We start from the raw sequence: 27,207 nt of genomic DNA, 5'->3' as shown, positions 1-27,207 counted from the left end.
TGATTTCAGCATTTGTTAGATATTTCTTTTAAGTTTTTCACAATATTTGAAAAATTATTCTGTTTTGATATCATACTTTGTGAAATAATCATTTAACAATATTGGTAAGTTAGTTAAATAATGATGCAAGTTTTTCAAATATTTACCAGAATTTTATTTAATTTTATGAAAATTCGAAGCTGATGATTAGTATTTTTGCTACCATTAATTAATTAAATAAATTTATATTCTGTGCTTCACCATAAATTATTTTTTACTAATTAAATAAAATCCTCAAAGTAAATAAAATCTAGCAGTGTTCTTTAGCCACCAAAAAAATTAATTATAAATTTAAAATAATATAAAAATTTGATATTATTAAAAATTAGATACAAATCGACAAACCTCAAAAAATAAATAGGACTTATTAAAAGGAAAAAAATGTATAATAGATAGACAATATTTTATTCAAGAAATCCTGAAAATTTGTAGAAGGATTTAAATTTAGGTGACATTTCAATTATTGACACTATAGTTTTGGATTATGAGTTCAAAAAGAAGATGAATATAGCAGATTTAGCAAAAAATATGAAGAATTTTATATAATATCCTAACATAAAAACTCTTTTCTACAATTTTGGTGGATGTGCAATCAATAATCAAGCGATTAAGTAGATTTTAGATAGCCATAAGCAATTTTAGAACAAAATTAAATCTTTGCATTTAATTTTAGATAATAACTTAGAAATTACAAAAGATGGATTTATTGATCTAGCAAGGTTTTTGATTAACTGCCCATCTTTGAATAATTTAAGTTTATCTTTTAGAAAGTGCGGATTGAACTCGTAATCAGTATCTTTGCTTTTCAACGAATTAAAAAATATGGAATTAAAAGTCTTAACTCTTAACTTTGACACAAATAAAATAGAGTACGATGCAAAGCTCGGTGAATCAATAAAAACACTATTTCTAAAAAGCAAACATTGTCTAAGATACACAGAAATTATATTTCAGTAATTAATTTTACAAAACATAAAAAAATTAAGATTTTATTGAGATTTACAATGAAAATAAATTTTTAATTTTAAAATAAATGATAAGAGTAAAATATTTATTTTATTTTTTAGAAACAATTAACTAGGTGATAAAGGAGTTAATGATATTTCTACTTCTTTATAAGGTTTATCTTCCCTGACTTGCTTGCTAATTAATGTAGTGTAATAAATAGCAGTTAAATATGCAAACTTCTATTAAAAATACTTGTTATTAATAAAAATAGGAAAAATAATGTTACTGATGCTTCAATTAAAACACTTTCTCAATCTATTGCTAAATTTTAATATATAAATTTCTTGCATTTATGTTTAGAGTAAATTAATTGTTATTTTTAATATTATTCTCAAAAATATTTTCTTTTTTAAATAGTTCAAATTCCATAACTGAAGTTGGTATTAAAGAGCTATCAGTGGCTATGGAATCACTAGCTACTATCGTTCATTTAAATCTTGATTTAGAGTATTATTACTGATTTTATTTAGAGCTATTTAAATGTAATAATTTTTTCGAAGCTATAATAAAATAGGCAGTGATGGCATTAAATCTTTATTCTCTTAAATTCATAAACTTGAATGTCTTTAATCTTTAGCAGTAAATATTGCGTATAATATTAGATTTTTATTAGAATTTTATGTTTAAATTATTATTTTTTTCAGTCATAATTAGTTTGGAGACGATGGAGCTGTGTATATAGCTGAAAATATTTCTAACTTGAGTAACTTAAAAAGCTTAAAATTAGAATTAGGGTGGAATAAAATAGGACCTATTGGCAGCAAATCAATTTCTTAGCACATTTCTAAGCTTGGAAAACAACTCACAAGTCTTTATTTATTTGTCGAGTAAACAAAATAATTTAAAATTCAATTTTTAGATGAAATGAAATAAAAACTATTAAAATTATTAGCAATAATCCACTTAAAGAGGAAGGTGTAAATAGCTTAACAGATATGATCACAAATTTTAATGGTATCAAAAAATTAGTGATAGACTTCGAGTAAAATTAATTGTATGCATTATTATTAATTTTATTTAATTTTATATTAAACTTAATATTTATTAGCGACGTTGGAATGACAGTCAATTCAGCATAAAAACTAAATAGTGCAATTAAAAAACTGACATCTCTTGGATTACTTTTGCTAAATATTACGTAAATCACACTCGAAAATGTTAATATTTATTTTAAAAATCTATTAAATATAAAAGAAAAAATGAGGTTTAATCAGGAGATTTCTAAAATTTACTGAAAGATATGAAAAAGGTCTTCCCAAGAATACAAATGGAAGGATACATGTATAAATTTGGACCAAACAAAAATTTAAGAGCACTTCACTCAACTTCTATGAAAGTATAAAATGCGATTGGTATGTATTATTTTCAGTTTTATTGTTTATAAACAACTATTTTATTAATTAATACAGGATTATGCTCTTATATTTCCAGAGTCAGTGAGGTAGCTAGAGAATTAATTCCTTTAGAAGACTCAGCTATTATGCTTAGCTTAAGAAGCTATGCAAGTAATTATGAAGAATACTTGAAGCCAGAATAATTGAGTTTAATATTTAGTGATACAATGGAATTAAATGCAGAATTCTGGAGAAATTTTATAACATTTAATGAAACTGAGTTTGACATGAATTAAATAAATTTACTAGATACCAGTGATATGTAAGTTGATGCAAATAGAAATATGATGAATAATAGTAAAGGAATGAGGTAAACTGGCTATACATAATTTAGCAATGAAGGAAAACCTTTCCCTAATCAGAATGCCTAAAATAATGACCTTGCATTTTCTAATATTTCAAAAATATATCCCCCAGGTTAAGGATAAAATATAAATTTATCTAACTTTTAAGCAAACGGATTGTGCCTACTTCTTCCATTTAATATGGAGTATTAAATCCAAAAACAACTAGGTGTTGGTTCTTTTGGTCCTGTTTATCAAGTAAAGCTTCTTTAATATCTAATTTATTTGTTCTCAACTAATTTAATTCAAATAATACTTCTCTCATTTTAAATTGTGCATCTACCAATTAATAAATCTTAAATAGAGCTAATTTTTGAATCCAATATTTTAAATTTACTATAGTTAATTATTTATCTAATCATAAGTAAATATGTGATATATTATTAAATTAAAATAGGTTTATGCTGGAGGAAGAGTTATGGCTTTCAAGTAAATAGAATTAGATTTAGTAAAAACAAAGAATGCAATGCAAGATTTATAAACACTATATCTATAAGTGAATACCTTAGTCGGCAGTATGGACCATAAAGGAATTATGCCTTTAGTAGGAATGAGTTTTGATATAAACGAGTCCCACATTATGAAGACAAATATATTTATGCCTATAGCTTAAACTAATCTTTACTAATATGTTAAAGATAGGAATAGCATAAACACCCCTCAATGTTTAAAAATTGCTAAGGACATTTTAATTACTCTGACATACTTTTAAAGAAATTTAATTATTCATGCTGGTTTAAAACCTTCTAATATCCTCTTTATGGACTTCGAGTATAAAAATCCTTTGATTTCTGATTTAGGAATTGCTAAGCTAGCTAAATGGCTTACAATAGAAGGAGAAAGTACATCTGTCCATGGATTTGCTCCTAAATACAGTGGTCCTGAAATATTCGATGGCTAGACTAATAAATTTACAGATACATGGAGCTTTGGATGCATTTTATTACATTTATTTACTGGAGAAGTAAACCTTTCATTAATAAATTTAATTTTAATTTTAGGAATTCTTTATTTTAAAAAAACCCTAAATTTTATTTGAGATTTTTTTAATTTGAAGCATATTTTTAATTTGAGTATTTAAAAGTTATTTTTTATTTTAAAAAGGTTCCTTGGAGTGGTTTGAGCGAATATCAATAAGTAAAGGTAATGTCTCAAAAGAAAACAATATTATAGCATTATAAATAACATATTAATGAAGAGAATAAAACAAACAAGTTACCCGTCTAAATAGAAGCTTTAATAGAAAAATGTTGTAATTATGACATTAGAATCACTCCTGAAGATCTTTTATAGATATTTCCTGATCAACTTAAATGATAAAATAATTAAAAAGAATTATCTCAAAATTTCAAATACATATTTTTTATTTTTGTAATTAAATTTTTATTTTTTTAATGGATTTTCAAAATCAAAAATTTTGTTCAAAATATTTTTTTAAATTCTAATTTTTTTTTTTTGAAAAAAATACATTTTAACAAACAAATTAAAAACTAAATCATTTTTTCCTACATATTTTAGAATTATGTATGATTCTGCTAAAGAAAATTTTTTCAATTCTGATTGAGTACTAAAAGAAGAACAATTAATAGAAATGTTTAGATTTTAAATGTGATTTTTAATTTAATTTAAGGAAAATATTATATCCTTTAGAACTTAATTTAATATTAAATATTTCTTAATTTTTTTTCTGATAGATTTAATTTGCAAAAATCTTTTTTAGTAAAAAATATTAATTTATTAATAAATAGAACTTTACAAAAATTAATTTATCTCAGGCAAAGATAAAAAGTACATATAGCTTAAATATTAGTAATAATAATATAAATAGATACAAGCCTAATCAAAAAAGCTTAATAAGTAAATGGCTGATGAAAAGTACCAGCACTTGCTAAAACAATTTCATTATATTTTAAATTAAGTAGATAATCCTTATTTGATAGCTGAATTAGAGATTGCTCTACTTTATTAGAAAACAAAAATTTAGAAATAAGTGGTTGATTACAAAATATAATAAGAGTAGTAAAAGTCAGGTGATAATATTAAAGTTAGCTAGACATAAAGTGAATAAATATATTAAAAAAAAGAGGCTCCAAGTGTCCCTATAGCTAGTGAGAAGTAAGAATTAAATTGCAATTTATTAAAAATTTATTTTTAATGATTATACTCAACTTAGATAAGAGAAGAAAAGCAGTAATTATAATTTGAAGAAGGAAGAAGTTAGTAAATTGATTAATTTGGATTCGAACGATGAAACAGCAGACACTCTAATTATTTAGTAGGAAAATAATAATAATGTTCCATTAAGTGATAATAAATAAATCAAGGATACTATTAATAATATAGAAATAAAAGAGAAAACCAATAATGTATCTTAATTATAAACATAATTAGAATCTTAACAAAATATTGCCTTGTAAAACGCTAATGAAAACACTTAAATAAAAGAGACAAGCAAATAAAATGTTGAGGTTTAAAAAGAGGGATAACAAGCTATTACATAACCATTAATAAGTAATTTACAGGCACAAAGTAAAGTTTAAACTTAAAATATTCCATAATAAATTCAATAGATTAAAGTATCACAAAACTAAGATATCACTTAAATTTATTAACAATAAAAGCAATAACCTTCATCAGATTAATAAAATACTTTTATTATATTAAATAATTAAAATGTTAATTAATGCTAAAATGAAGCTAAAATAATTTAAAATGGTTTTGATAATAATGATTAAAGATAAATTAAAGAGCTTTGGCAATAAAAAAATATCTTGCTATAATAAACCTAGAAATAGTAACCTCAATAATATTTCTAAAATAATATTAGACATCATAGCTCGTAGTAATAGTAATAGAATTCTGTCTATAGAGCACCTGAATAGCAAGTAAATTAAATCTAAAACTTAGGAGATGCTAAGATTCAAGAAATAAATAAGAATTAAGTAGCTAATACTAATTAGTAATAATTTAATGGGGTATAATCTTTAAATAAAATAACAAATACTATTAATTTACCTTAAAAAGATATTTCAAGAATTGATGTAAATACAAATGTAACATCTTTTTCTAATCAACAAAATAATATTAATTCCATCCCAAAATAAGATTAATATAGGAGAGTAAATCTTAGTAATTAAGATTTATCATAGTAATTATAACGTAGTACCTCAAACACCAAAGAATTTTAATAAAAGTAGGATACTTAAATTTTAAACTAAAATATCACTAAAACATAACCATAAAATTTTAATCAAGAGAATCCTTTGTAATAAAAGCTGATTGCAATGAATAAATCTGATTATCAAAACATTTTTAATTTTGATTAACATTTACAGAATAGAAGTCAAAGCTTAATCAAAGCTTAAGAAAACCATGTAATTGCTAAAAATTAGATGCAAAACAAAGCAATAAATAATCTTTAAAATGTTTAAAATAATACATTTTAGTAATCTGCTCAAAATTAATTTTTAAATAGTGATTCTAAAATCTTACCTCCATCACAAATAACTCCACGAAATTAGTTAGAACAGTAATAAATGCAATAAAATATTTAAATGTAAGGCTTAATGGCCTAAAATAAGATCTAGTAACAAGGTTTGTAATAGTAAAATATACAGTCTTTACCTAGATAAACTTCATAACAACTATCTCTATAACAATAGTAATAATTAAATCAAATGCAATTAAATCAAAGAAGTTAATTTCAAGAAAAGTTAATTTAATAATAAAAAAGTTTAATGTTACCTCCATTATATTAATAGAATATTTAATAAAATTAATTTAAATAGCCAAAATAATAACTTTCTACACAATAATTAATTCAATAAGAAATACAATATTAGTAATAAAGATTGGCTTAAAATAACAGATAAGAATTTGACAGCAACAATTCTAAAAATAATATAAGCTAGCAGTCTATTAATAATATTTAGTATCAATAAAACAAAGAGTAAATTGATTAAACATTATTAGCAGCTCAAAGTTAATATGACATAAATTACGAATTGAGCGTAAATTTTTCATCAAATTTTGAATTAATAAGATTAAATTAAATTTTTTAAATAATTATTATAAAATTTTAATGAATAGAAAAACTAAAAGATATTTGAAGAGCTTAGAGAAAATCTTTAATAAGGGATATAAAGCCTTTAAAATAAGGAGAATAATTCATTAGCTGATGAGATGATAATCGAGACTATTTAAAAGCTAGATAAAGAAATTAATTTTAATGATAATCCTTAAAACTAAACTGCTTTAAATGGCTAAATAAAGCTTAATCCTGAAAATAATATAGAAAAGTTTTAACAAAATATAAATACAGAAAGAAGATAGCGAAATCGGACAATTGAAGTTCTGAAAGATGATGAAAATATATTAAACTAAAAAGAAATTAGTGAATAGCAGCATAGATAATAAAACCAATAGCCTTTAAATAATTAAATAAAATAAAATAGCTTAGAAGTTCCATCAGACAAATAAAATAATTTAAATCAAATTAATAGTCCAAATGATTTAAATTAAAAGAGACAAAGATCATCAACTTTGAACAATTAATCAATAGAATAAGAACCTAGTTTTCTGAAGAAGTAAATTTGTATTATTAGCTTTTATTTAATAATTTATTTTAATAAATATATCTAGAAAATGCGACTAAAATTCCGAAGAAGTAAACGTCTAAGATTAATATGAAAAAAATAAAATGAAAATTGAAAGTTCTTGTAATAGCGAACTTCAAAGCGACTATGCTATTTTCTTATTTTACAATATTGAATCGAGTGATAAAAAAGAAGAAGAGCAATATATTTATACTTATATTATCATGAATAAATAATAAAACTTTAAAAACATAGTAAACTAATGCTATTTATTTTCTAAGGAAATAAAATAAAACTATAGTCTAAGTCTTTTCCATTCTTTCTAGGAAGCAATAGATATGATCAAAAAGCAAAACATTCCAGAGGATAGTGATATAGATGTTTTTCTACCAAATTAAATATGTAAATTATACGTTGACGAAAACTTTACTAGAAAATCTAAAATAACCAAAGATATGATTATAGAACTAAGCACAAAATTAGGCAAATATAAAATTAATACATATTTAATCTCAAGTTATTTATCATCATGATTATTGCATTTAATTATATTTATTTCTTTGTTGATTATGGCTCAAGCAAATATTAATAATTAAAGATATTTTATTCAAATAAATAGCCAAATTTAAAAATTAATTCAAAATGTTTTTAATTCATATCTTTTTACAAATTTATTTTCATTAAATTTTTATGGCTATTTTCAGAAAATTATTTCTTGAGTTAGAAATATACATTTAGTAGAATTTTCAATAATTTAAACAAAATGCTTATGAATTTGTTTTAATTTTTTTAAATATTTTTAATAATTAGTTGAAAAAACTCTTGTAATTTTCAATACAATAAAAATGTAAAAATAAATTTTATTTAAATCAAAAATAAATAATTGATTAAAATTTTATATTAAAACTAATTGAATAAATTAAATAAAATATGATAAAAATGTTTAACTTAAAAACAAACAAAATTTTTATTTTTTAAAAATCACAAATAATTTAAAAAAAACTAAATATAAATTATATTTAATTATAAAAATAACATCACAAAAACATATATTTCTACATAAAAATACAACTTAAATATTATTAATTAGATTATTTTTTAATTGTAATTCTAATATGTTTTTACTTCTTTTATTAAAAAATAATAAATAAAATATTTTTAAAAAGCTACCTTCACTTTATTAGCTTAAGCTGTGTGTCTTCTCTTCTTTATTTTAAGCTAATTTTTTTTTTTCAATACTTTTTTGGTGAGTCTTCTAATAACTAAAAGCATAAAACGAAATTTTAAACTTGTTAAAATATTTTATAATTTACGTTTTATTCTTTTCTTAAAACTTCTATTTCTCTCAGTGCTTCAAAGTAAATAGGATAACATTTGTAACACTATTTAAACAAAATAATTAACCATTTTTCTAAAATAAATTAAATGTTTATTACCCACTATAAAATATTCAATTAATTAATATTTTAATCTTCAAGTTTATTTTACTCCCTTTATTAGATTTATTTTTACTTTTTAATTTGATTCATTCAAGTGTGAATTATTTTACTGACTATTTGCATTAAATTAAAATATTTATTGATATTTTACATTTAAATAATATATTTATTAATACAGTCTTTTTATACAAGTTGTCATAAATAAATTATCTTTGTTTCTGTCAAAAAATTTGTTACCGGCTTAAATTTAAATAAATTTTCATCTTTTTGTTATCATCAAAATAAACTTACAAATATCTATTTAAAAAAAAAATTAATAATTGTTAAATAAATAAAACAAAGTTACTTGCTATTTCATTTGGTAAAAGAAATTCATTAATTAAAATTATAAATTTTAGCTTTCCTTACATGCTTTTTATAAAAACGATTTCATTTACTTTGTTAAAAAGTGAAAAAGATAACTTACTTTCTATATTAAAAAAAATAATAAATTTAAATTAATGAAATATAAATATTACGCCCTATTAGATATTACTAGATAAATATACTTTAAATGTATTATATACTTTACCTCAATCCCCTATTTATATAAAATTTATTAATTATAGTCATTATGAAAGCTAATAAAATGTCTTACCCACTTATTTTAAAAGAAAACACTTTAAAATTACACTAATTTAATCTAATTTACTTTCTATATTATTAGCATTTTTAGATTTTAAATAGACTTAATAATTTGAGATTTATTTAATTTTACTTGCTATTAATTAATGAAATGTTAAAATAAAAATATTTCAATAATATTTACTCCGTTGTTTGTGGCCTTTCATAATTAAATAAAGTTAAAATACTTCCAAAATCTAATTATAATTTTACCAACTATAAAAATAATTTAAATAAAAAGCTTTAAATCTTAAATTTATGTTACTGATTCCTATTTATTTATAAGATAAAAACAATTAAAAATGAAGATAATAATAGTAAATATTAATTACCCACTAAAAATATTTAATTGAATAAATAATTTAAATTTCCCATTCTCCAAAATTTAAATATAATTACGTCCTAAGTTTTACATGAGTATATTTAAAGTTTCTCTTAAACCTGAAAATAAATACTTTTTTACCTTCCACTTAAAAAATATTTAATTTTTAAAATGGAAAAATTAAAATTTTACAAACTATTGCCCAATTTAAAGAATAATTAAATTGCTATTTTTTCATATGTGCTAAATTACCAACTATTTCAAAAATTATTTTTAATATCATTTGAAAAAGAACTAATCAATTTACTGAAGTTGGCTTTTTTAAAAATAAAAAATATTTTTTAAATATTTTAAGATTAAAAAAATTACATGATTTCCTTTATCGTTTGCTTCTGCTACTGCTCTCTTTTTGGCATTCTTAAAATTAAAAATAAAAAAATAAACATTAAATATTGAAAAATATTGAAACAGCTAATTACATCTATCTACTACTTGTATGAAAGCAATGGGCTGAGATAGGTATTACCTTTGAACTTTAATAAAGAACTCTTTATTTAGTTATTTAAAACATAAATTTTTACTAAGAGCGATTCTTTTACAGCCTAATCTGCCTTGCTCTTAATTCTTTGCTCTAAAAGAAGAGTTTCTAATTTTAAAAATTATTTTATAATAAATTGGTCTTAGTTTTAAATTTACCATCCATATCGAATTCAAGCTTTTTCCTAATTATGTCTTTATGAAAAGAAGGAATATCTATGAGTTATTCCAATTTTAACTCATTTATTTTATTGATAGTATATTAGAGTCTCTCTGTATATTTCATAGTATTCAATTCTACATTTCTTTTTGTTATCAAGTTATTCACCTAATTTATTATTGCTTTTTCATTTTCAACTTTGCATAAAGACCATATCGTTTGCATGTTTTTTCTCAGTGTTCTCTCAGTCTCTACTTCCAAAATTTCCTCAATTAGTTTTTTTATCTTTAATAGTTTTATTTATTTATTTTGTTTTAATTGTTAAAAATTTATTGTGAAAAAGTTTATTCTACTTTAATTATCAATTTTTTTTACCTTCAATTTTTCGACATATTCACTCTCTTAAGATATTTTATATTATTCTATAGCCTTGGTAATGGAATTAGCAATTTAAAAACATTCTTCTCCTAGTCTATGAAATTCTTTTTATAGCCAATTTAACTTGCTTTCACATTCGCTTGCTTTAATTAAAAAATAATATTAATATTATTTAATTTGTAACTAATTAATATAGATGATATTTTTACTTGTATAATCAGAAGAGGAAATAGGGAAGGCTTCACATTAATAGAGTAAATCTTTAAGAACTTGGCGAACATTGTGCTAAATATGAAATGATTTTTTGTGTGTGTTATTATCAGCACATATAGAGCATATAGGTTCTAATTGATATTCATGTTCACATCTAGAATCTAAACATATCATATTAAGAGGATCTTGGTCAGCATGTTTAGAGCAAAATGGATATTTATACTTATTGACTTTTTCAAGTAAGTATTATAATGAAGGAGTATAAACAGACATCTTTTTACTATATTTTACTTATTAATAACAGCAATAAGTTTTAAATTTCTTTTTAGTAAATTGATACAATACAAATTATTTTTAATGTTATTATATCTTATTAATTCACCATAAAAACATTAAATACTTTAGAAAAAATCATATCTATATAATTAATTTGTGGTTGTATTTGTATACAAGTTATTATTAAATTTATTTCTTTTTTATAGTAATTTAACATGAGAGTAAAAAATCTAGTTCTAATATGTCTTATTCAATCAATCTATAAAAAATATCTGTAAAAATGAATTTAAAATCTTTATTGATTCTCACTCATGATAAACAAAATTTTTTTAAATTATATTTTTTTAAAAATGTCAAATGATGTCTGTTCATTGTACTTTATACAGATATTAAAATTATTTATTTAATGATAAATATTTATAATTTTTAAAATATTTTTTTATATAAATTTTTTAAAATTAATATTTAAGTTTGATTGCTAAAACAAACAAATTTTACAAATTTAAAAGGAATTAACTACGTTTAAAAATAAATAAGATATTTAAAAAGCCATGTTTATCTATAATAAGTATACCTATTTCTTTTAATGAAACAATTGATTTAAAACCACGCTAATTAGAGTAAAAAACAAACAAAAGTTTGCATGTTAAATTTTTAATAATAAGTAAAATCTTAGATTTTAAAGTTAGATAATTCTTAAAACCACTGACTGACTTGACTTGAGTTGAGTTGTTTATTTGTATGCATATATGAATGAATGAAACTTTGTTTTTTTAATAATTTATAAAAAATAATGATTTAATAAGTTATTAAAATCTCTTGAAATCTAAAGGCTGCTTTCAAAAAAAATAAAAATACATTAAGCTTTAAATTAATTAAATAGGCAACCAAGCCACATAAATTAAGAAACTAAATCAATAATCCAAAAAAAGTAAAAATAATAAATAAGCTACAAGCTCAAAAATAAACAAAGTTTGATTGGCATTTTAAAAGCAGCTCTAAATTATCCATAGCTTTAATATAAATTTGATAGTGATTAGGTAAAATGAGGTAAAATATTCGAATTATTTAAGAAGATATTTAATAGCATTCATTTAATTACTGATGTGTATCTATCTAAATAAAAAACTTGAAATTTATAGAATACTATCTATAAATCTCACAAGTTATGATAGCGTTTTAATGTAAAAAATGATTTTTTTTTAAATAAAATAAAAAATAGTGAAGAAAATAATGAAAATTAAGAGAATCAGTATAATGATGATGATTAATATAATCATAATGAAGAGAATGAAGATAATGAGTAGTAAGAGTAAGTAGATTATGCTAACCACGATAATGATGAAAATTAAGAGCATGATCCTGCTAATGAAGAAGAATAAGGTGAGCAAAATGAAAATGTTAATAATGATAATAACAATAACTATGACGAGGAAGAGGATGGTAAGCGCAATGAGCTTGATGATTATTTATCTGGTGGTGGCAGCAATAGAAATGATAAATAAGATTAATAATCTTCAAGTAAGAGAGGATCTAATTTTGGAGTGATTAATAAGCCTGATGACAATGAAAATTATCTAAGAAACAAAGATATCCTAGATAATTTCTTTAAATAATACTAAGGAGAAGTTTAAAATTACTTCAACGAGTTTTAGTAAAAGCAGATTTAAGATAGTTAAGAAAATGGAAACAATAACTTCTACTCCAAGCAAAATAACTAGCAAAGTCAAAAAGAGGTCAGCATCGTAGCAAGTGATGTACCTCTAGTTTTAAGAATATCATTTTACTATGATAACATTACCTTTCATCCAACAAAAAACGACTAAGAAGAATTATTCAACAAGCCTAATAGCTATAAGTCAATTATGGATCAACTTCAAAAATTCTTCGCTGTAAGGAGGAACATAAGAAATTTTGATCCTAATGAAACAAAGGTTACTTACAGTGATTTTGTAGAATTCTCTTATTTTTTTATTGAAAACAACGATGATCTGTTTCTTACTCAGTAAGGAAAAGAGGAACTGTGGATATAGCAACAATAAGAAAGTTAGCTTGAGAAGGAGTTAAGAGAAAATATAGACAAATATGAAAACATGCTTAAAAAGACTACAAACCCTTAAGAAAAGCTAATTATTTAGAATACTATTGAGAACTTGAAGTAGCAATTAACTCTTTTGTTAAGTATATTCTATTTTTAAATTTTCATTTAAATAAATATTAAGTTATTTAAAATTCGTGAATAAATTATTTAAATCAAGATTAGATTACGCTAAACTCAAAAAATTTATCTTAAGGTTAGTTTAAAAAAATGAGTTTTTAATTTAAATTGATATTTAAAGAATTTCTAAAATATTTAAACATAGAAAAATAATTTTTACAAAATAAATAGTACATTTAACCATACTCAATTAATTTTTTATTAAAAATTGACTTCAATATAAATTTAAAAATTAATGAATAAATGATTAAAAAACAATGCCTTTATTTAAATTTAATAAATATTTTTATTTAAAATATTTAGATAAGGATTAAGGTAAAAAAGGTAAAAATCTTACAAAGGAATAAATAAGAATGAAAAACTTAAAAGAAGCATTTAACTTTTACTGCAAGTAATAAAATGTAACCGGTGTTGCTTTCACTTTTGATAGAATAGTTCATGAATAAAACGTAATAAACTTGGCATGCTTTATGCTTTTCCTCAAATAGTTTAACATTCTTAATAAGAATAAATACGTAACGAAAAGGGAAATTTAAATTATGTTTAAAAAATATGCTCTGAATTATAAAGAGCTAGATCTTGATCACTTTAAGATTATGATTGAAAAGGTTGCAATTGCTTTCTATAAAGAGGAAGAAAACTTAAGTAATATAGACAGAGTAGAAAAGCTTTACTAATATATTGAAATAGATAATATTCACAAATTTCGTTCAAAATTTGGATTGCTCAATCAGCCTTTTAATATTTAAGTAATTATTACTTTATTTTTTTTTAAGATTATGATTAAAATATTTTAATTATTTTCGATAATTATTGATAAATTTTTTTTCATATTTTAATTCATTAAAATCGTTAAAATTTTATTTCACTTTTTTTATTTAAAAAAAATATTTTTAACATCCTTAATTAATATTAATAAAATTCTATTAAAAGGTAAAAGATGGATTTAGATTGCTACCATTCGATCAAGGAAGAGATATTGTCTTGAAAAAAGTTGATCCTGTTGTGAGATAAAAAGTAAAGCAATTTTAAGAATTTAAGAAATCACAGTAAGCACTCTAAATAATGCAATTGGATTAAAAAAATATAAATCAAAGCAAATTAGCTCCAAGAAGTATGGAGAATAATAGAAGATCAACTCCTAATCTTTAACAGTCATCTGTGTATAGCTAACCTGGGGGAATAGGTAGCTATGCTAACAAGAAAATTAAAAACTAGATAGGAAAATTAGATGCTGGTGGAAAGTAATTTATTAAGATTTCAATAATTTATTTTAACACTTAAATAATAAAACTGATAGGGTGAGTTGGTAATAATTAGAACAGTTATCCTTTTCAGACATGAAAAATTTAAATAATGGATAATTTAGACCTACAGACCTATTCAATGAAAATGACGACGAAGAGGACAAAATCTATTTGGCTGAATATAACCTTTAAGAAGACAGATAAAGAAAAATATAAGAGCAAATGGTAAATAAAAAAGGATAGGAAAATTATGGTTAAATTAAAGAGCCTGTTCGTCCATCTTTAAGATATCTATAAAAACATGACCCCAATTATGGTAAAAACGGATATTCTCCAAGTGTAGGAAATCTCCATAGAGTACATGCTTCTGCCCCAGAATATTACAGCCCTTAAAATCACATGAATTAAAAATAATTAGCTATTAATTAAAGTTACATACAAAGGGCTCAACAGGTAGACTAAGATTAGAGAATGAAAGAACAAGCTATGATGTAAAAAATTATGAACAACCATGATTTAAAAGTACAAAGAGGCATAAATGCTATGAATAAACGAAAATGATTGTCAAATAAAATAAATTATAAATTATTTATATTTGATTAATAATTATTATTTTTGAGTTTATATGTATTTATCTACACTCAATATTATTTATGGTCTATTAAAAGAATATTTTTTAAAATAAATAAATATTTTTTCAATTATTTAAAAATTTTTATATCATAATATTAAAAAAAGTATTTTAAAATGCAAGTGCTATGAATAAAGAAAATAAAATAATTTTCAAATCAAAAATTAACATTTAATTAATAATTAATATATTTGAGTTTGTATTTATCTACACTCAATATTATTTATGGTCTACTATAGGAATATTTTTTAAAATAAATTTTATATAAATAAATGAAATAATAAATAAATATTTATTAAATTATTTAATAATTTTTAAATCATAATATTAAAAAAGTATTTTAATTAATAATTATTTCTTTTGAGTTTATATTTTATCTAAAATCAGTACTAAAGACTAAAAGAAAGTATGTTTGAAAGTATTATTCATAAATTTATATAAAAACGTTTTTTATATTATTTAATAATTTTTAGATTTAATCAGAATATTTTATTTTAAAATTTTTAAGTCTAAGATTAATTATTTCTTTTTAGTTTATATTATCTAAAATCAGTACTACAGACTAAAAGAAAGTATCTTTAAAAGTATTATTCATAAATTTATTTTTTATATTATTTAATAATTTTTAGATTTAATCAGAATATTTTATTTAAAAATTTTTAAGTCTAAGATTAATTATTTCTTTTGAGATTGTATTTTAACTGTAATATTTTTATCAAGAAAATATCTTCAATAGTATTATAAATTTATCAATAAATCTTTATTATATTGTTTAATTTTTAAAATCAGATTATTTTTTTTGAATTTTTTAAGTTTAAATTTAAAAATAAATTTTAAGAATAAATATTAAATAGTAGAATTAAATTTAGCATTATAAAGAAACAGATTTTTTTTTGTTAACTTTTTAATACAATCAAAATTAATTACATAAATTAGAAATTTGTTTGTGTAAATTTAAAAACCTTTTTTAATCTTTATGCAATAATATTAAGCATTTTATTTTAAAATATTTGTTTCTTTATTTAATATTTATTATTTTATTAGGTTTAAAAGTTATAAAGTAGCACGCATCTTTTCAAAACAAATTTTACTTGTAAAAATTCACATTTTATATTATAATTTTTGAACAAATTCTAATTTGCTTAAATAACTTTGATTTTATTTTCTTAATTTTTCAAATAAATCTAATCGATAGCTAGATTACTATTTACTAATTTTTAGTGAGATAAATTTACTTTCTCAAGGTTATTGAATATATTTACTTGAATACAGTAAAAGGTTATCTATAATAAGTAATATTTATGATAATAAAAGAAATACTAATTAAATTTATAAATTTAGAATGGAAGGAGAAAAGGTTATTGAATGCTATATTTTAATTATATAGTTTTATTGAAGCAAATGTGATAAAAATTATTTTTCAAAATTAAAAGCGATTGTCTGTTAAAATATATAAATTAAACTTAGAGTTACAAAAAATTGAAGGGATTAATAAACATTGACTGAACTGTATTAATTAAATGTTTGTAAGTAATATTTTGGTATTCTAGAGAAAATATTTGTAATTTATTATGAAAATTTTTTGAGTACTTAGATTAATCTTTAGAGCTTACAACGAACTAATTTTACTTCATTAAGAAATAATATTTAAGAAAAGTACATCTAGAAATCCATAAATATTAATCACAAAAGAAATTAGAAAGTATCTTGATAGTAAAATCTACAAATTAAAAAATCAAATCAAAATTAAGTAAAAACTATTAAATTATAGCTTGTTTACTTTGAATTTCGTCATCATTTTTTAACATATTTCAAATAAAAAAGAAAATGTTTGATAATTAATATGAAGATTCTTTCTGGTCTTAAACGGATAAAGCTGTTAGGAGAATTCTCTATTCTCTATTTCATGAAATTTTGCACTCACAAAGAGTCTCTCCTTTAATCTACAAAATAATATTATTGATAGAAGCACTTTAAATAGCTTTCTTCGCTATAAACACATCATTCAGCTTTCTGTGGTCTTCTTCTGTGACTAATGTTATGCAGCAAGCTATACAGTATTTCTAGATCAACGGGCCCATTTAAAAAAATGGTTAAACAGTAAAATTTTATTGATATTTTAAGCACTATTAAAATTATCTTGAAGTTAAGAAAGAACTTTAACAAAGCAATTCGATTTTCATATATAAAAAAAATAGCAATATATAAAATATTTAAAATAATTTAAAATTCAACAACCAAAAACAATTAAATATAATTTCTCATTTATTGAGATATTAAAAAAATATGATTGATTAACAAATTTTATAAGGATATTCAAAAAGCCAGCCATAATAAAATAATAAGCATATTAATAATGATACTTCTGTTAGAGTAAATATTAAAATAGTCAAAAATTAATAAATTTTTAATAATTTTATAATAAAATAAAATTAAAAAATTTTAATTGAAGAGATAAAAAATATTTTAGTTTTTAAATAATTTATCAAAATTAATAAATGTATTTTAAATTAATAAATAGGTATTTTTAATGATACTTTACATAGTGATATCTATCAATTTAATTACTTTACTAATAGCCATATATTGCTCTTATAGTGTTGCTCATAAACACAAAAAAACATCAAGTCTCTTTAACTATTTCATAAAATACTTATGGCTATATGGATTGTTTACAAACACTGTTGGCTATATTCCTATGATCAATATTTATCTCTCTACTTTTTATTGTAACTCATCAACTGATCTTGGAGTATCTTTAGGATGTTACAAATCAAATTACTTTATCCATCTTTCTATTGCTATTGTTGGCTTTATTATATTTTCAATACTATAAACTGTCTTTTATAAGCTATATATAGATCTTAATCCTAGCTCTAAAATCCCTTACGCCCATCCATAGAGTATAAATGATATAATCAAATTAGGTAAAATTTAATAATAAATTTAAAGTCTCTATTTAATTTAAATTTATTTCCATCCACATTTAGTCTTATAAAATATGAATTTTCATCATTTAAAATCAAAACATAGTTTTTTTCTACTTTAATAAATTTGAATTTGAATTAATGCTTATATAGACTTTACATTATATTGATTCTAAAATTCTAAAATTAAGCCAAAGTCACATAAAATCCTAAAAGTTTTATATGAACTGGAATTATTTTAGATTTTAAGTAATAAAACATTTACTCTGAACATCGCCACTATAATTTAAAAAATTAAATCAAAATTTTAATATCCTAATATTTATTTATTTTAACACATTAATAATTTTAACTTTTGACTATTTTTATTTTGTGTTAAAATTTATTTAAATACAAATTGCAAATTCAAAAATTATTTTAAAAATGTTTTTTTTATTTAATTATTTTTACACAGTTTATTTATAAAATGTATTAATTTTTTTATTTCTTATTCAACAGTTTTGAAAACAGCTTTACCTATTTATACTACTTTTGACCCTGAAGGAGTTTATGGTAAAGCTTTCATAATTTGTCTTGGAATTTATTTGATTTGCATGGTTTCTAATAGATTTTTTTCTTTACCTTATTATTCAAAGAGCATTCAAAATTTTACTTTGATAATTGACTCATCGCTTTTATGGATAGTTTGGATTTCTTTTGTTTGTGCTATTATAGATTCAGGAAGTATTTCAATCCTCTACATTTTTACTGGAATACCCTTTATATCTATCTCCATTATTTTTTTGATGAGATATAAAGAGAACAAAGTGTTATCTTAAACAATGAAGAATTTTAAGAAGGATACTGATTTTGAATACTACCTAATTTTACTTATTGGATTAATTGAAAATAGAAGCAATCCTGAAGATTGTATTCAACTAGATGGGGCACTTAAATTTCATGCTAGATATTGCACAAAAGTTTAAGATGTGAATTGCAATTGTTAATCTTTAATCCTTGATAAAGAAGATGACATCTAAACGTATTAAAACAACACGAATCAAATAAACTTAAACAGTACCACTAAATGGTATAATTTCGTAAAATTCTTGCTGCTAGATAGTTTTGATAAATTTTAAAAAAGCACTCGTTTACATTTATTTAATTCATATATTTAGCATGCAAAGTTAAGTAACAAATTCAAGTCTTTGTTAGAGCTGATGTATACATCTGAATTAAAACCTAATATTTAAGAGGAATTTTCTATTTATAGCTATAATCATATAATTGAAGATGAATTAAAAGAAAATGATTTAAGAAATACAGAAAATAAAACAGTTGAAGTCAATAGCATAGTTTAGTTTTAAGCCTTATTTGTTGATTTCTTAGGATCAATTGAAAAATCTGTCAACTACTATTAAGAATTCTGGAATAAGTTGTTAGAAGAAATACCTGATGTAGATAAACTTCTACTTTTGGGAACTAGAATTACTAATTCTATTGAAAACAATTCATAAATCTTTGAAAATCTACAAGAAATAAACTCAAATAATATTAAGAGCTTAACAATATATGGAAACTATTTAAAGGAAATTGTTAACGATGAGCAGGATGGTAATAGATTATTAGAGAAAGCATAATATATTGAAAGGAGTAATTAAGCAAACAAGCAATTTGTAGATGTTGAAAAATTGAAATATGGTGAGAATTCTTAGACTTCAATTATTAGTGTTTCAGGAAATTTAAATTAAGTTGGAATGGTTGTTAATACAAACAATGAAATCGAACAGTAATATTTTAAGAAAAATGTTTTATTTCATCAAATTTTATTAAAATTAGATTACTTGGTTATTCAAAAAGCGATGTGATAGGATAAAATATAAACAAAATTATGCCTAAAGTATATGGAGATATTCACGATAGTTTGTTTCACAGATTTTTAGAAACATCATAACCTAAGGTTATTGGAGTGGAAAGAACAGTGATGTGTCTAAATAAAAATGGATATATAATTCCAACTTCCATTATGGTTAAAGTACTTCCTAACTTAGATTAAGGAATTTAAATTGTTGGATTTCTGAAAGAAATAGATAATTAAGAATCTAAAAGCTAAATTGAAAAAGACTAAGTTATTCACTATCTTATTTACAGGTAAAATTGCAAATTACTTTAATTCTCAATTTAATATTTAGCTTTCATAAATTACACAAAGAAACAACTATCAAAAGTTATTTAAAAAATTTAAATTAAATAAAAATTTTTATAAAATTTATTTTGTTTGAATTTTTATTAAATAAAGGGAAGACAACTTATAAATATAAGGCATATCACAAAGTATTCATGATTATTTTGGAATACCATCTTAATTAGTTTATGGAAATTCAAATAATATTTCTGATTTTACTATCGATTAGATAATGCCTGGTGTTGCTGATGTAGCAAATAGAGAAGAAATGATGTCAGTTTAAGGATTAATAACAACTATTGACAGTACATATGTTTAAATGAATTATTTGATAGAAGATGAAGATGGATATTAGGATTCAGATTTCGAAAGTTAAGCTTAAAAAGATGATAACTAACAATTAAACTAAGATTTAGAAAATGGTTTTGAAAGAAAAAGATTTAAAAAATTTAGATAAGCTTAAATAAAGGTGAACCTTATTATAGAGTAAGAGTTTGATTTAGGATTAAAAATAAATGTCATAACATTCACTGAAACAGATAACAGTACACTCTAAGCCTAAGATAACAATATAGAAGAGCATATTTTCAATAACAATAACAAAACAGTTATTAAAGGTGAAACTACCTTTGGAAAAGATGACCAAAAATCATAAAATGTATTTTTTTGTTTGGAAACATAAAAATTTTTTATAATCAAATTTATAAAATTATTTCAAAATTTTAAAATAAATGAATAAATAAAAAGGGAGAACATTAAAATGGTGAATATGATGATGAAAGTTCTAACATTTCTGGTTAATCTGTAAATGATGATCAGAGACAATTAAAAGATTTTAAAACTCTCATTTCTGAAAAGACAGTTCCTAGAAAAATTAAAATTTTAAACAGAACTGCCTTGCTCTTGCTATTAATATTATGCGGTTTATCTGCCTATGATTTAGGCTTTAAAGTCTCCAATGAAAGTACTGTTAAGGAAGGTCTACAAGCAATTTAATCTGGATATGTTCTATCTGAAACATTAAGTACATCAATTTATTATTCAAACATGTTATATGAACTCGCCAAGTAATTCAAAATATTACTTTAAAATTTATCTTTTTGAATTTATTTTTAACTTTTAAAAAGTAATCTAATAACGCCACCTTCTGGTTAGACAGCAGAATCATATGCAAATGGATTTAGATCTAATGTAAATAAAAAAATATCCTTTATTTATTCTAAAAATTGTAATTATCTATATAAATAAATAGTTAAGTACAAGCTTAAACACTTTAAAAGATTAGATGTACAATATGATAAAACACCAAATATCTATGTACAATGATAAAAATACAAGTCCTCCAAATTTCACAATTACTATTCAAAAAATGTCATCTTAAGGAACTTTATCATCTGATTAAGAAACACTAACTGATTCTTTACTAACTTTTATCAGCAGTGGTTCAACCTTTCAAATGTCACCTTTAGCTTCTATTGTTGTAAGTTACTTTCTTAATAAATATACTTTTCATAATATTTTATTTATAATAATCTATTTTGTAGAAAGGCCAAGTAAATTAAGCAACGAGTAGCTTTTATTATATAAATTAAAATGGGCTTTAAAGTTAAAGAGAAGCTTGCAACAAAACAGCAAACGATTTCTACAATTATTACTATAATAAAGTGGATGATTTTAGAATAAACTATATTGTAGTTCTTATAATTGCTATTGTATTCGTTGTAATTTCTCTATTTATCCTAATACCTATTGTATTCTAGGTGAACAGAACAAACAATAAAGTTTTATCACTTTTTGGATATATACCTTATCCTGAAATTAGATAATTAGCTGATAAGTGTGATATCTATATTTAAGAATATATTAGCATTAGAGGATAAGAGCATGTTGATAGTTAGGATGATAAAGATGAAAATCAAAATGAAGTTAAAGAGGAAGTGATTGATGGGGAAAATAATTAAAATAATTCTGAATACATTAAAAGCATTGATAATGGAACTGATAAAAATAATACTGCAGTTCATTCTTTAGATTTTAAAAAATAAGGAAGAATGAAAAGTTTGGAAGAAAAAAATCATTAGCATAATAAAAATAATTAAGAAAATAAAACAGATAAATAGAATGAAGACCATGAGTTTATAGATCACCGTAGTAATTTGCTATTGAATCAAAAGGATGGAAGTAAAAAATCAGTAATTTTGATATTTGGATTCGTTGCTGCTCTGTTTATTTTGTAGTATGTCATCCACTTTATTTTAGATTTGCAATACATAGATAAAGTATAAACTATCTACTCGACCCTTTAAATATCTTGCCTTTATCCTTCATATGCAAAGTATAATTTTTTATTTTTTTTTAATCTAAATTGAATAATAATTTATATTTAATTATCAAGCCAAAATATTAATCATTCATTCATTCATTTCAGTTTTTCAGTTTATGAAAAAATTATTTATTTACATTAAATTTGTTATTTTTTAAGTGATATTTTTGTAAAATAAAAGATGGTTTCAATTATTTTCATAAATGCAGATATAGAATGGCGGAGCCATCTTAGATAATACTTCCTAGTTAGATTTAGCTTAGTTTTATAGCTAATAAACTTATATTGCATAAAATTCTATAAGATATTATTATAGCTATTCTTTCCCAGGATAAATGTCTACTTACTAAAATTAGTTTAGGTAGGCCTAAACCTAAAACATATGTAACTTAATTAATAATATCAATTCTAATGATTAAGCCACTTGCACTGCTGTAAATAATGGTAATATATTAATATTTTTTAGTATTTTTACTTTTATAATTAAGATAAATATATTTTTGTATATTAAATTAACTACAATTTTAAAAGGCATACTAAAAAGTGGTTTTATTACAGCTGTTGTTTATTTCTTAGAAGGCCTTAGAACTTCTGTAACAAGTTTTATGGCCACTAACCTTTCAGATCAATAAAAGCTAGCCTTTTTAACATCTACTTCATTTTAACAGTTATCAGTTTAATAATCTTTTATGATTCCTATGATGGATTAATTAACTTAGCTGCTAATTGAATAGACTCCGAATTATCTATCTTACAGAACTACTATAGAGATTATAGTTTTCTGTATATATATAACAGTTATACTCTCTGCTTTTATATTTATTTGGCTTCCTTACATGGCTAGAATAAATATTAAAATTTGGAGAACAAAAGGAATGTTAAATATGATTCCTGTTGAAGTTATATAAAAACATGATTCTCTTAAAAATGCTTTCCTACATGGTGAGATTCTTTCAGCAGTGAAATGAATTTACAGTAGAAAACCAACTCAAATTTTTTATCATTAAATATACAAAATATATTGGAAAAAATCATTAATTTAATTATTGTTGATTAACCATACTTTTTGTATATAAATATATAATGTAAATTTTAATGATTTTGAAAAATTTAGAAATGTAATAATTTATATTTAAAATTTGTTTTTATTCATTTTTAAATATATATTCAATCTCTTGATAACAGTGGACTTAGCATTTAAAAACATATAGTATATATTTCATTTAACAATAATTTTTACAATTTAACATTTAAATATGTTAAATTTCTTTAATTTATTTCTCAATATTAAGTACAATACATTTTTAAAATTTATGGATATTGAGCAACTACTTTAAATTTTTAATAAATTTTTTTCCTCTTAGTATTAAATAAATGAAATGATATGCAGACTCTACTTATTTACATTTTTCAGTAAATTATTCAGGCTATAAAGACTCCTTTTAAAGTTATCGTATTGTAAACATTTAATTGATAAATTTTACTCTTTTTTCTGATCATATCTTTTTGTTGCTTCTAATAGAGTTTATTAATTTGTGCTGATAAATAATTTTTTTTTTTCCAATAAAATTAGTAATTAAAAATATAAGTTAATTAATTAATAAGTTATTTGCAATAAATGAAAACAAAAGGTTATGGACCAGAAAAGCACATTTATAGAAAGATTCACAATGAATTGAAAAAAGAAAATTTAAAAAAAGAATCTTAGTTTGATAAAGTATCTAAGATTGAGATAAGGAAGTTCTTGCTCAGATACTTTTTATCTGAATGGAAGATGATTCTTTTAACTTAAGTTGTTTTGTTTGTATAAACATATTTTAATATTTATTAGCCATTCTTTACTTAAGATTTTATCGAAGCTGCTATCTAAGGAAAAACAGATGAGATGGTAGAGCTCATCAAAGTATTTGCTTACTAAAATCTGTTTTTAATCGTCTCTGAGCCCTTATTAGAGATTTTTATTTCAAAATTTAAGAAAAGGTTAGAAATAAAAATTCAATCTGAAATATTTTAGCAGATACTCTCAAAAGATATTTCATTTTTTGAAATGACTAAGTTTGTGCATATATAGCAATTAGCAAATTAAGGAGCTAGATCAGTTATGGATTTAGCTTGTGGTGATAGAATATTTAGATAACTTAAATCTATCTTTAGATCAATAGGTCATTGCTACTTCCTTTTTTATAAAAGCACTAAAATTTCACTATGCTTATTGGTCTTTTGTGCTTTAAAAGGTTTCTGGAACCACTATTCTAATAAATAGAAATTGAATCTAGCGAAAGATAATTTTAAAGATATGGTAGATAGGGATAATACATTCTAGGATATTATGTAAAATGTAATGACTGTGAAGGCTTTTGGTAGAGAGTCAAAAGAAATATAAACTTATTAAAAATAATTAGAAAAAATATCTGAGCAAAGTATTAAAATTTAATACTAAAACTCAAAAATGGATGCAGTTAGCGAAATTCTAGATAGGCTGCAAAAAATTATTGTGCTTTATTATGGATCTATGTATTTCATTTAGGAATAGAAGACTGCATAAGTGAGTACTATAACAACTCTTCTGTAATACTCTAATTCATTTATTCAGGTTTATAATGCAATAAAAGAGCTTATAGGACTTGATGATTAGAATATGTATCTTATGGTAGAAGCTATTGTAAAACTTTTCAATCAGAAACCTGAATAAGGGCTGTCTGAGTACATATATGTTGATGTTACTTAACCAGAAAGTAATACATATTATTCATAATTTTTATTTTTAAAGCCTTCATTTTTACAAATAGGAAAGGATGACAATACAATTTCAATTTAAGGTTATGAAGTAACAAACAGTGATGTTAGCTCAGATAGAAATTAAATAAGCTAAATAGATAATTAAAATAAAAGAAGAAATTTATTAGGTGATATTGAATTTGAAAATGTCTGCTACAAATACAATATCAGGAATTAAGATGAATATGTATTAAAAAATATTAGTCTTTAGATTAAAGGTGGAGAATTTATTGCATTTGCAGGTACAAGTGGAAGTGGTAAATCTACAATTATCAAACTTATTGAAAGATTTTATGATGTCAATGAAGGTTAAATATTGATAGATGGTAAAAATGTTAAAGATATTAGCATTGGTCTCTTAAGAACTTAAATTGGCCTTGTGCAATAAGAACCTGTATTGTTTGATACCACTATATTAAAAAATATTGTGTATGGTGTTGATGCTTTTAGCATGGAAATTGTCAAAGAAGTATGTGACATCTCAGGAGTTAGTGAATTTGTTTTTGATAGAGAAAGATTCCCTGATGGATTAGATACCTTAGTTGGATCAAAGGGATTACTACTAAGTGGAGGATAAAAATAGAGGGTTGCTATTGCTAGAGCATTAATTAAAAGACCTAAGATATTGATATTTGATGAGGCAACTAGCTCTTTAGATGCTGAAAGTGAGTTCTAAGTATAACAGTACATTGATTAACTTGTTAAAAAAAGAGGAATGACAATTATTGTAGTTGCACATAGACTTAGCACCATAGTTAACTGTGATAGAATCTATGTAATGTAAAAAGGTTAAATAGTAGAATAGGGTTCTCATAAAGAATTATTAGATTTGAATGGTTATTACAAACAGCTTATAAATAGGTAGCTTTACAACGATGAAAATGCCTCTACTTTAGGTATTAATAATCTAAGTAACTAAAGTTTAGATAATATAAAGTTAAAAAATAACTAAAATAACAGCTCTGATGAAAATATAAATTCACCTTTAGAAACTAAGAAGAAATCTAAGCATTATAAAGCTTATTAGGAAGAGACAGATGTTTATAAAAATAAAAAAGATGATTGATTAATAGAATAAATAGAGTATTACAAAAAATTTTAATAAGTGTATTCTTTTATAAATTTCTATCAATATATTACTTAATAAATAAATAACTAACCTTTCAAATTATTATTATTTTATTAAATTCATCAAAGTATTTATTAAAATTTAATTATTTTAATGTTTATCAGTTAATCAATTATAAAAAAAGCAAAAAAATAGAAAAAAAATACTTCAAATATTTAATATTTGAAATACTTAAATAAAATTCAGTTAGTAAAAATTATAAAATATGATTAAAAAATATTAAATAAATTTTATAAATTTTCTATTGTATTTTCATTTAGATAAAATAAACAATAAATTATCAAAATATTTCCTTTTTTCAAAAATTTTAGTTATATGAGAATCGAATCTCTCACATCGATGGAGGGAGGCTCAATCTAAAATAAAAGTAAAATTTTATTTCAACTTTTATCAAAATTTTGGAGTTGGAAAAATATTATTTA

General features: G+C 22.0%; 6 protein-coding genes across 6 annotated transcripts; 5 read left to right on the top strand and 1 right to left on the bottom strand. All coding sequences in view use genetic code 6, as the record gives it.

Annotated features, from left to right (window-relative positions):
• Positions 1-420: 420 nt before the first annotated feature.
• On the top strand, positions 421-4,102 carry TTHERM_000070849 (protein kinase; the record flags this gene model as incomplete). The annotated part of the gene is made up of 12 exons (XM_012795563.1): positions 421-992; positions 1,107-1,196; positions 1,259-1,348; positions 1,405-1,494; positions 1,548-1,637; positions 1,692-1,874; positions 1,940-2,029; positions 2,096-2,185; positions 2,242-2,399; positions 2,457-2,983; positions 3,183-3,749; positions 3,890-4,102. 12 exons carry the CDS (start codon positions 421-423, stop codon positions 4,100-4,102), a joined length of 2,760 nt encoding a protein of 919 aa, XP_012651017.1.
• Positions 4,103-4,517: 415 nt separating this feature from the next.
• TTHERM_00070860 (kinase domain protein) lies at positions 4,518-7,913 on the top strand (the record flags this gene model as incomplete). The annotated part of the gene is made up of 4 exons (XM_001007824.2): positions 4,518-4,900; positions 4,959-6,795; positions 6,875-7,371; positions 7,427-7,913. Exons 1-4 carry the CDS (start codon positions 4,647-4,649, stop codon positions 7,911-7,913), a joined length of 3,075 nt encoding a protein of 1,024 aa, XP_001007824.2. The 5' UTR covers positions 4,518-4,646.
• A 2,125-nt stretch (positions 7,914-10,038) lies between these two features.
• On the bottom strand, positions 10,039-11,365 carry TTHERM_00070870 (hypothetical protein; the record flags this gene model as incomplete). Its single annotated transcript, XM_001007825.2, has 8 exons — positions 10,039-10,059; positions 10,112-10,120; positions 10,174-10,221; positions 10,284-10,337; positions 10,386-10,450; positions 10,501-10,786; positions 10,877-11,022; positions 11,089-11,365. 8 exons carry the CDS (start codon positions 11,363-11,365, stop codon positions 10,039-10,041), a joined length of 906 nt encoding a protein of 301 aa, XP_001007825.2.
• A 1,048-nt stretch (positions 11,366-12,413) lies between these two features.
• On the top strand, positions 12,414-15,394 carry TTHERM_00070880 (hypothetical protein; the record flags this gene model as incomplete). The annotated part of the gene is made up of 5 exons (XM_001007826.3): positions 12,414-12,418; positions 12,591-13,549; positions 13,890-14,335; positions 14,520-14,830; positions 14,887-15,394. The coding sequence occupies 5 exons, from the start codon at positions 12,414-12,416 to the stop codon at positions 15,392-15,394; spliced, it is 2,229 nt and encodes a 742-aa protein (XP_001007826.3).
• Positions 15,395-17,291: 1,897 nt separating this feature from the next.
• TTHERM_00070890 (PAS domain S-box protein) lies at positions 17,292-23,846 on the top strand (the record flags this gene model as incomplete). The annotated part of the gene is made up of 11 exons (XM_001007827.2): positions 17,292-17,564; positions 17,986-18,391; positions 18,890-20,159; positions 20,210-20,521; positions 20,670-21,213; positions 21,303-21,622; positions 21,683-21,746; positions 21,808-22,035; positions 22,100-22,890; positions 23,060-23,322; positions 23,410-23,846. 11 exons carry the CDS (start codon positions 17,292-17,294, stop codon positions 23,844-23,846), a joined length of 4,908 nt encoding a protein of 1,635 aa, XP_001007827.2.
• Positions 23,847-24,455: 609 nt separating this feature from the next.
• On the top strand, positions 24,456-26,832 carry TTHERM_00070900 (ABC-type multidrug transport system, ATPase and permease component). Its single transcript, XM_001007828.2, has 2 exons — positions 24,456-25,613; positions 25,668-26,832. The coding sequence occupies exons 1-2, from the start codon at positions 24,497-24,499 to the stop codon at positions 26,720-26,722; spliced, it is 2,172 nt and encodes a 723-aa protein (XP_001007828.1). The 5' UTR covers positions 24,456-24,496; the 3' UTR covers positions 26,723-26,832.
• The last annotated feature ends 375 nt before the right edge of the window (positions 26,833-27,207 follow it).

The sequence above is a fragment of the Tetrahymena thermophila genome (assembly GCF_000189635.1).
Source record: "Tetrahymena thermophila SB210 genomic scaffold scf_8254811, whole genome shotgun sequence".
NCBI classification, from domain to species: domain Eukaryota; phylum Ciliophora; class Oligohymenophorea; order Hymenostomatida; family Tetrahymenidae; genus Tetrahymena; species Tetrahymena thermophila.
Note: the sequence above shows the minus strand (reverse complement) of the source record. Positions and strands in the feature narration are given on the sequence as shown.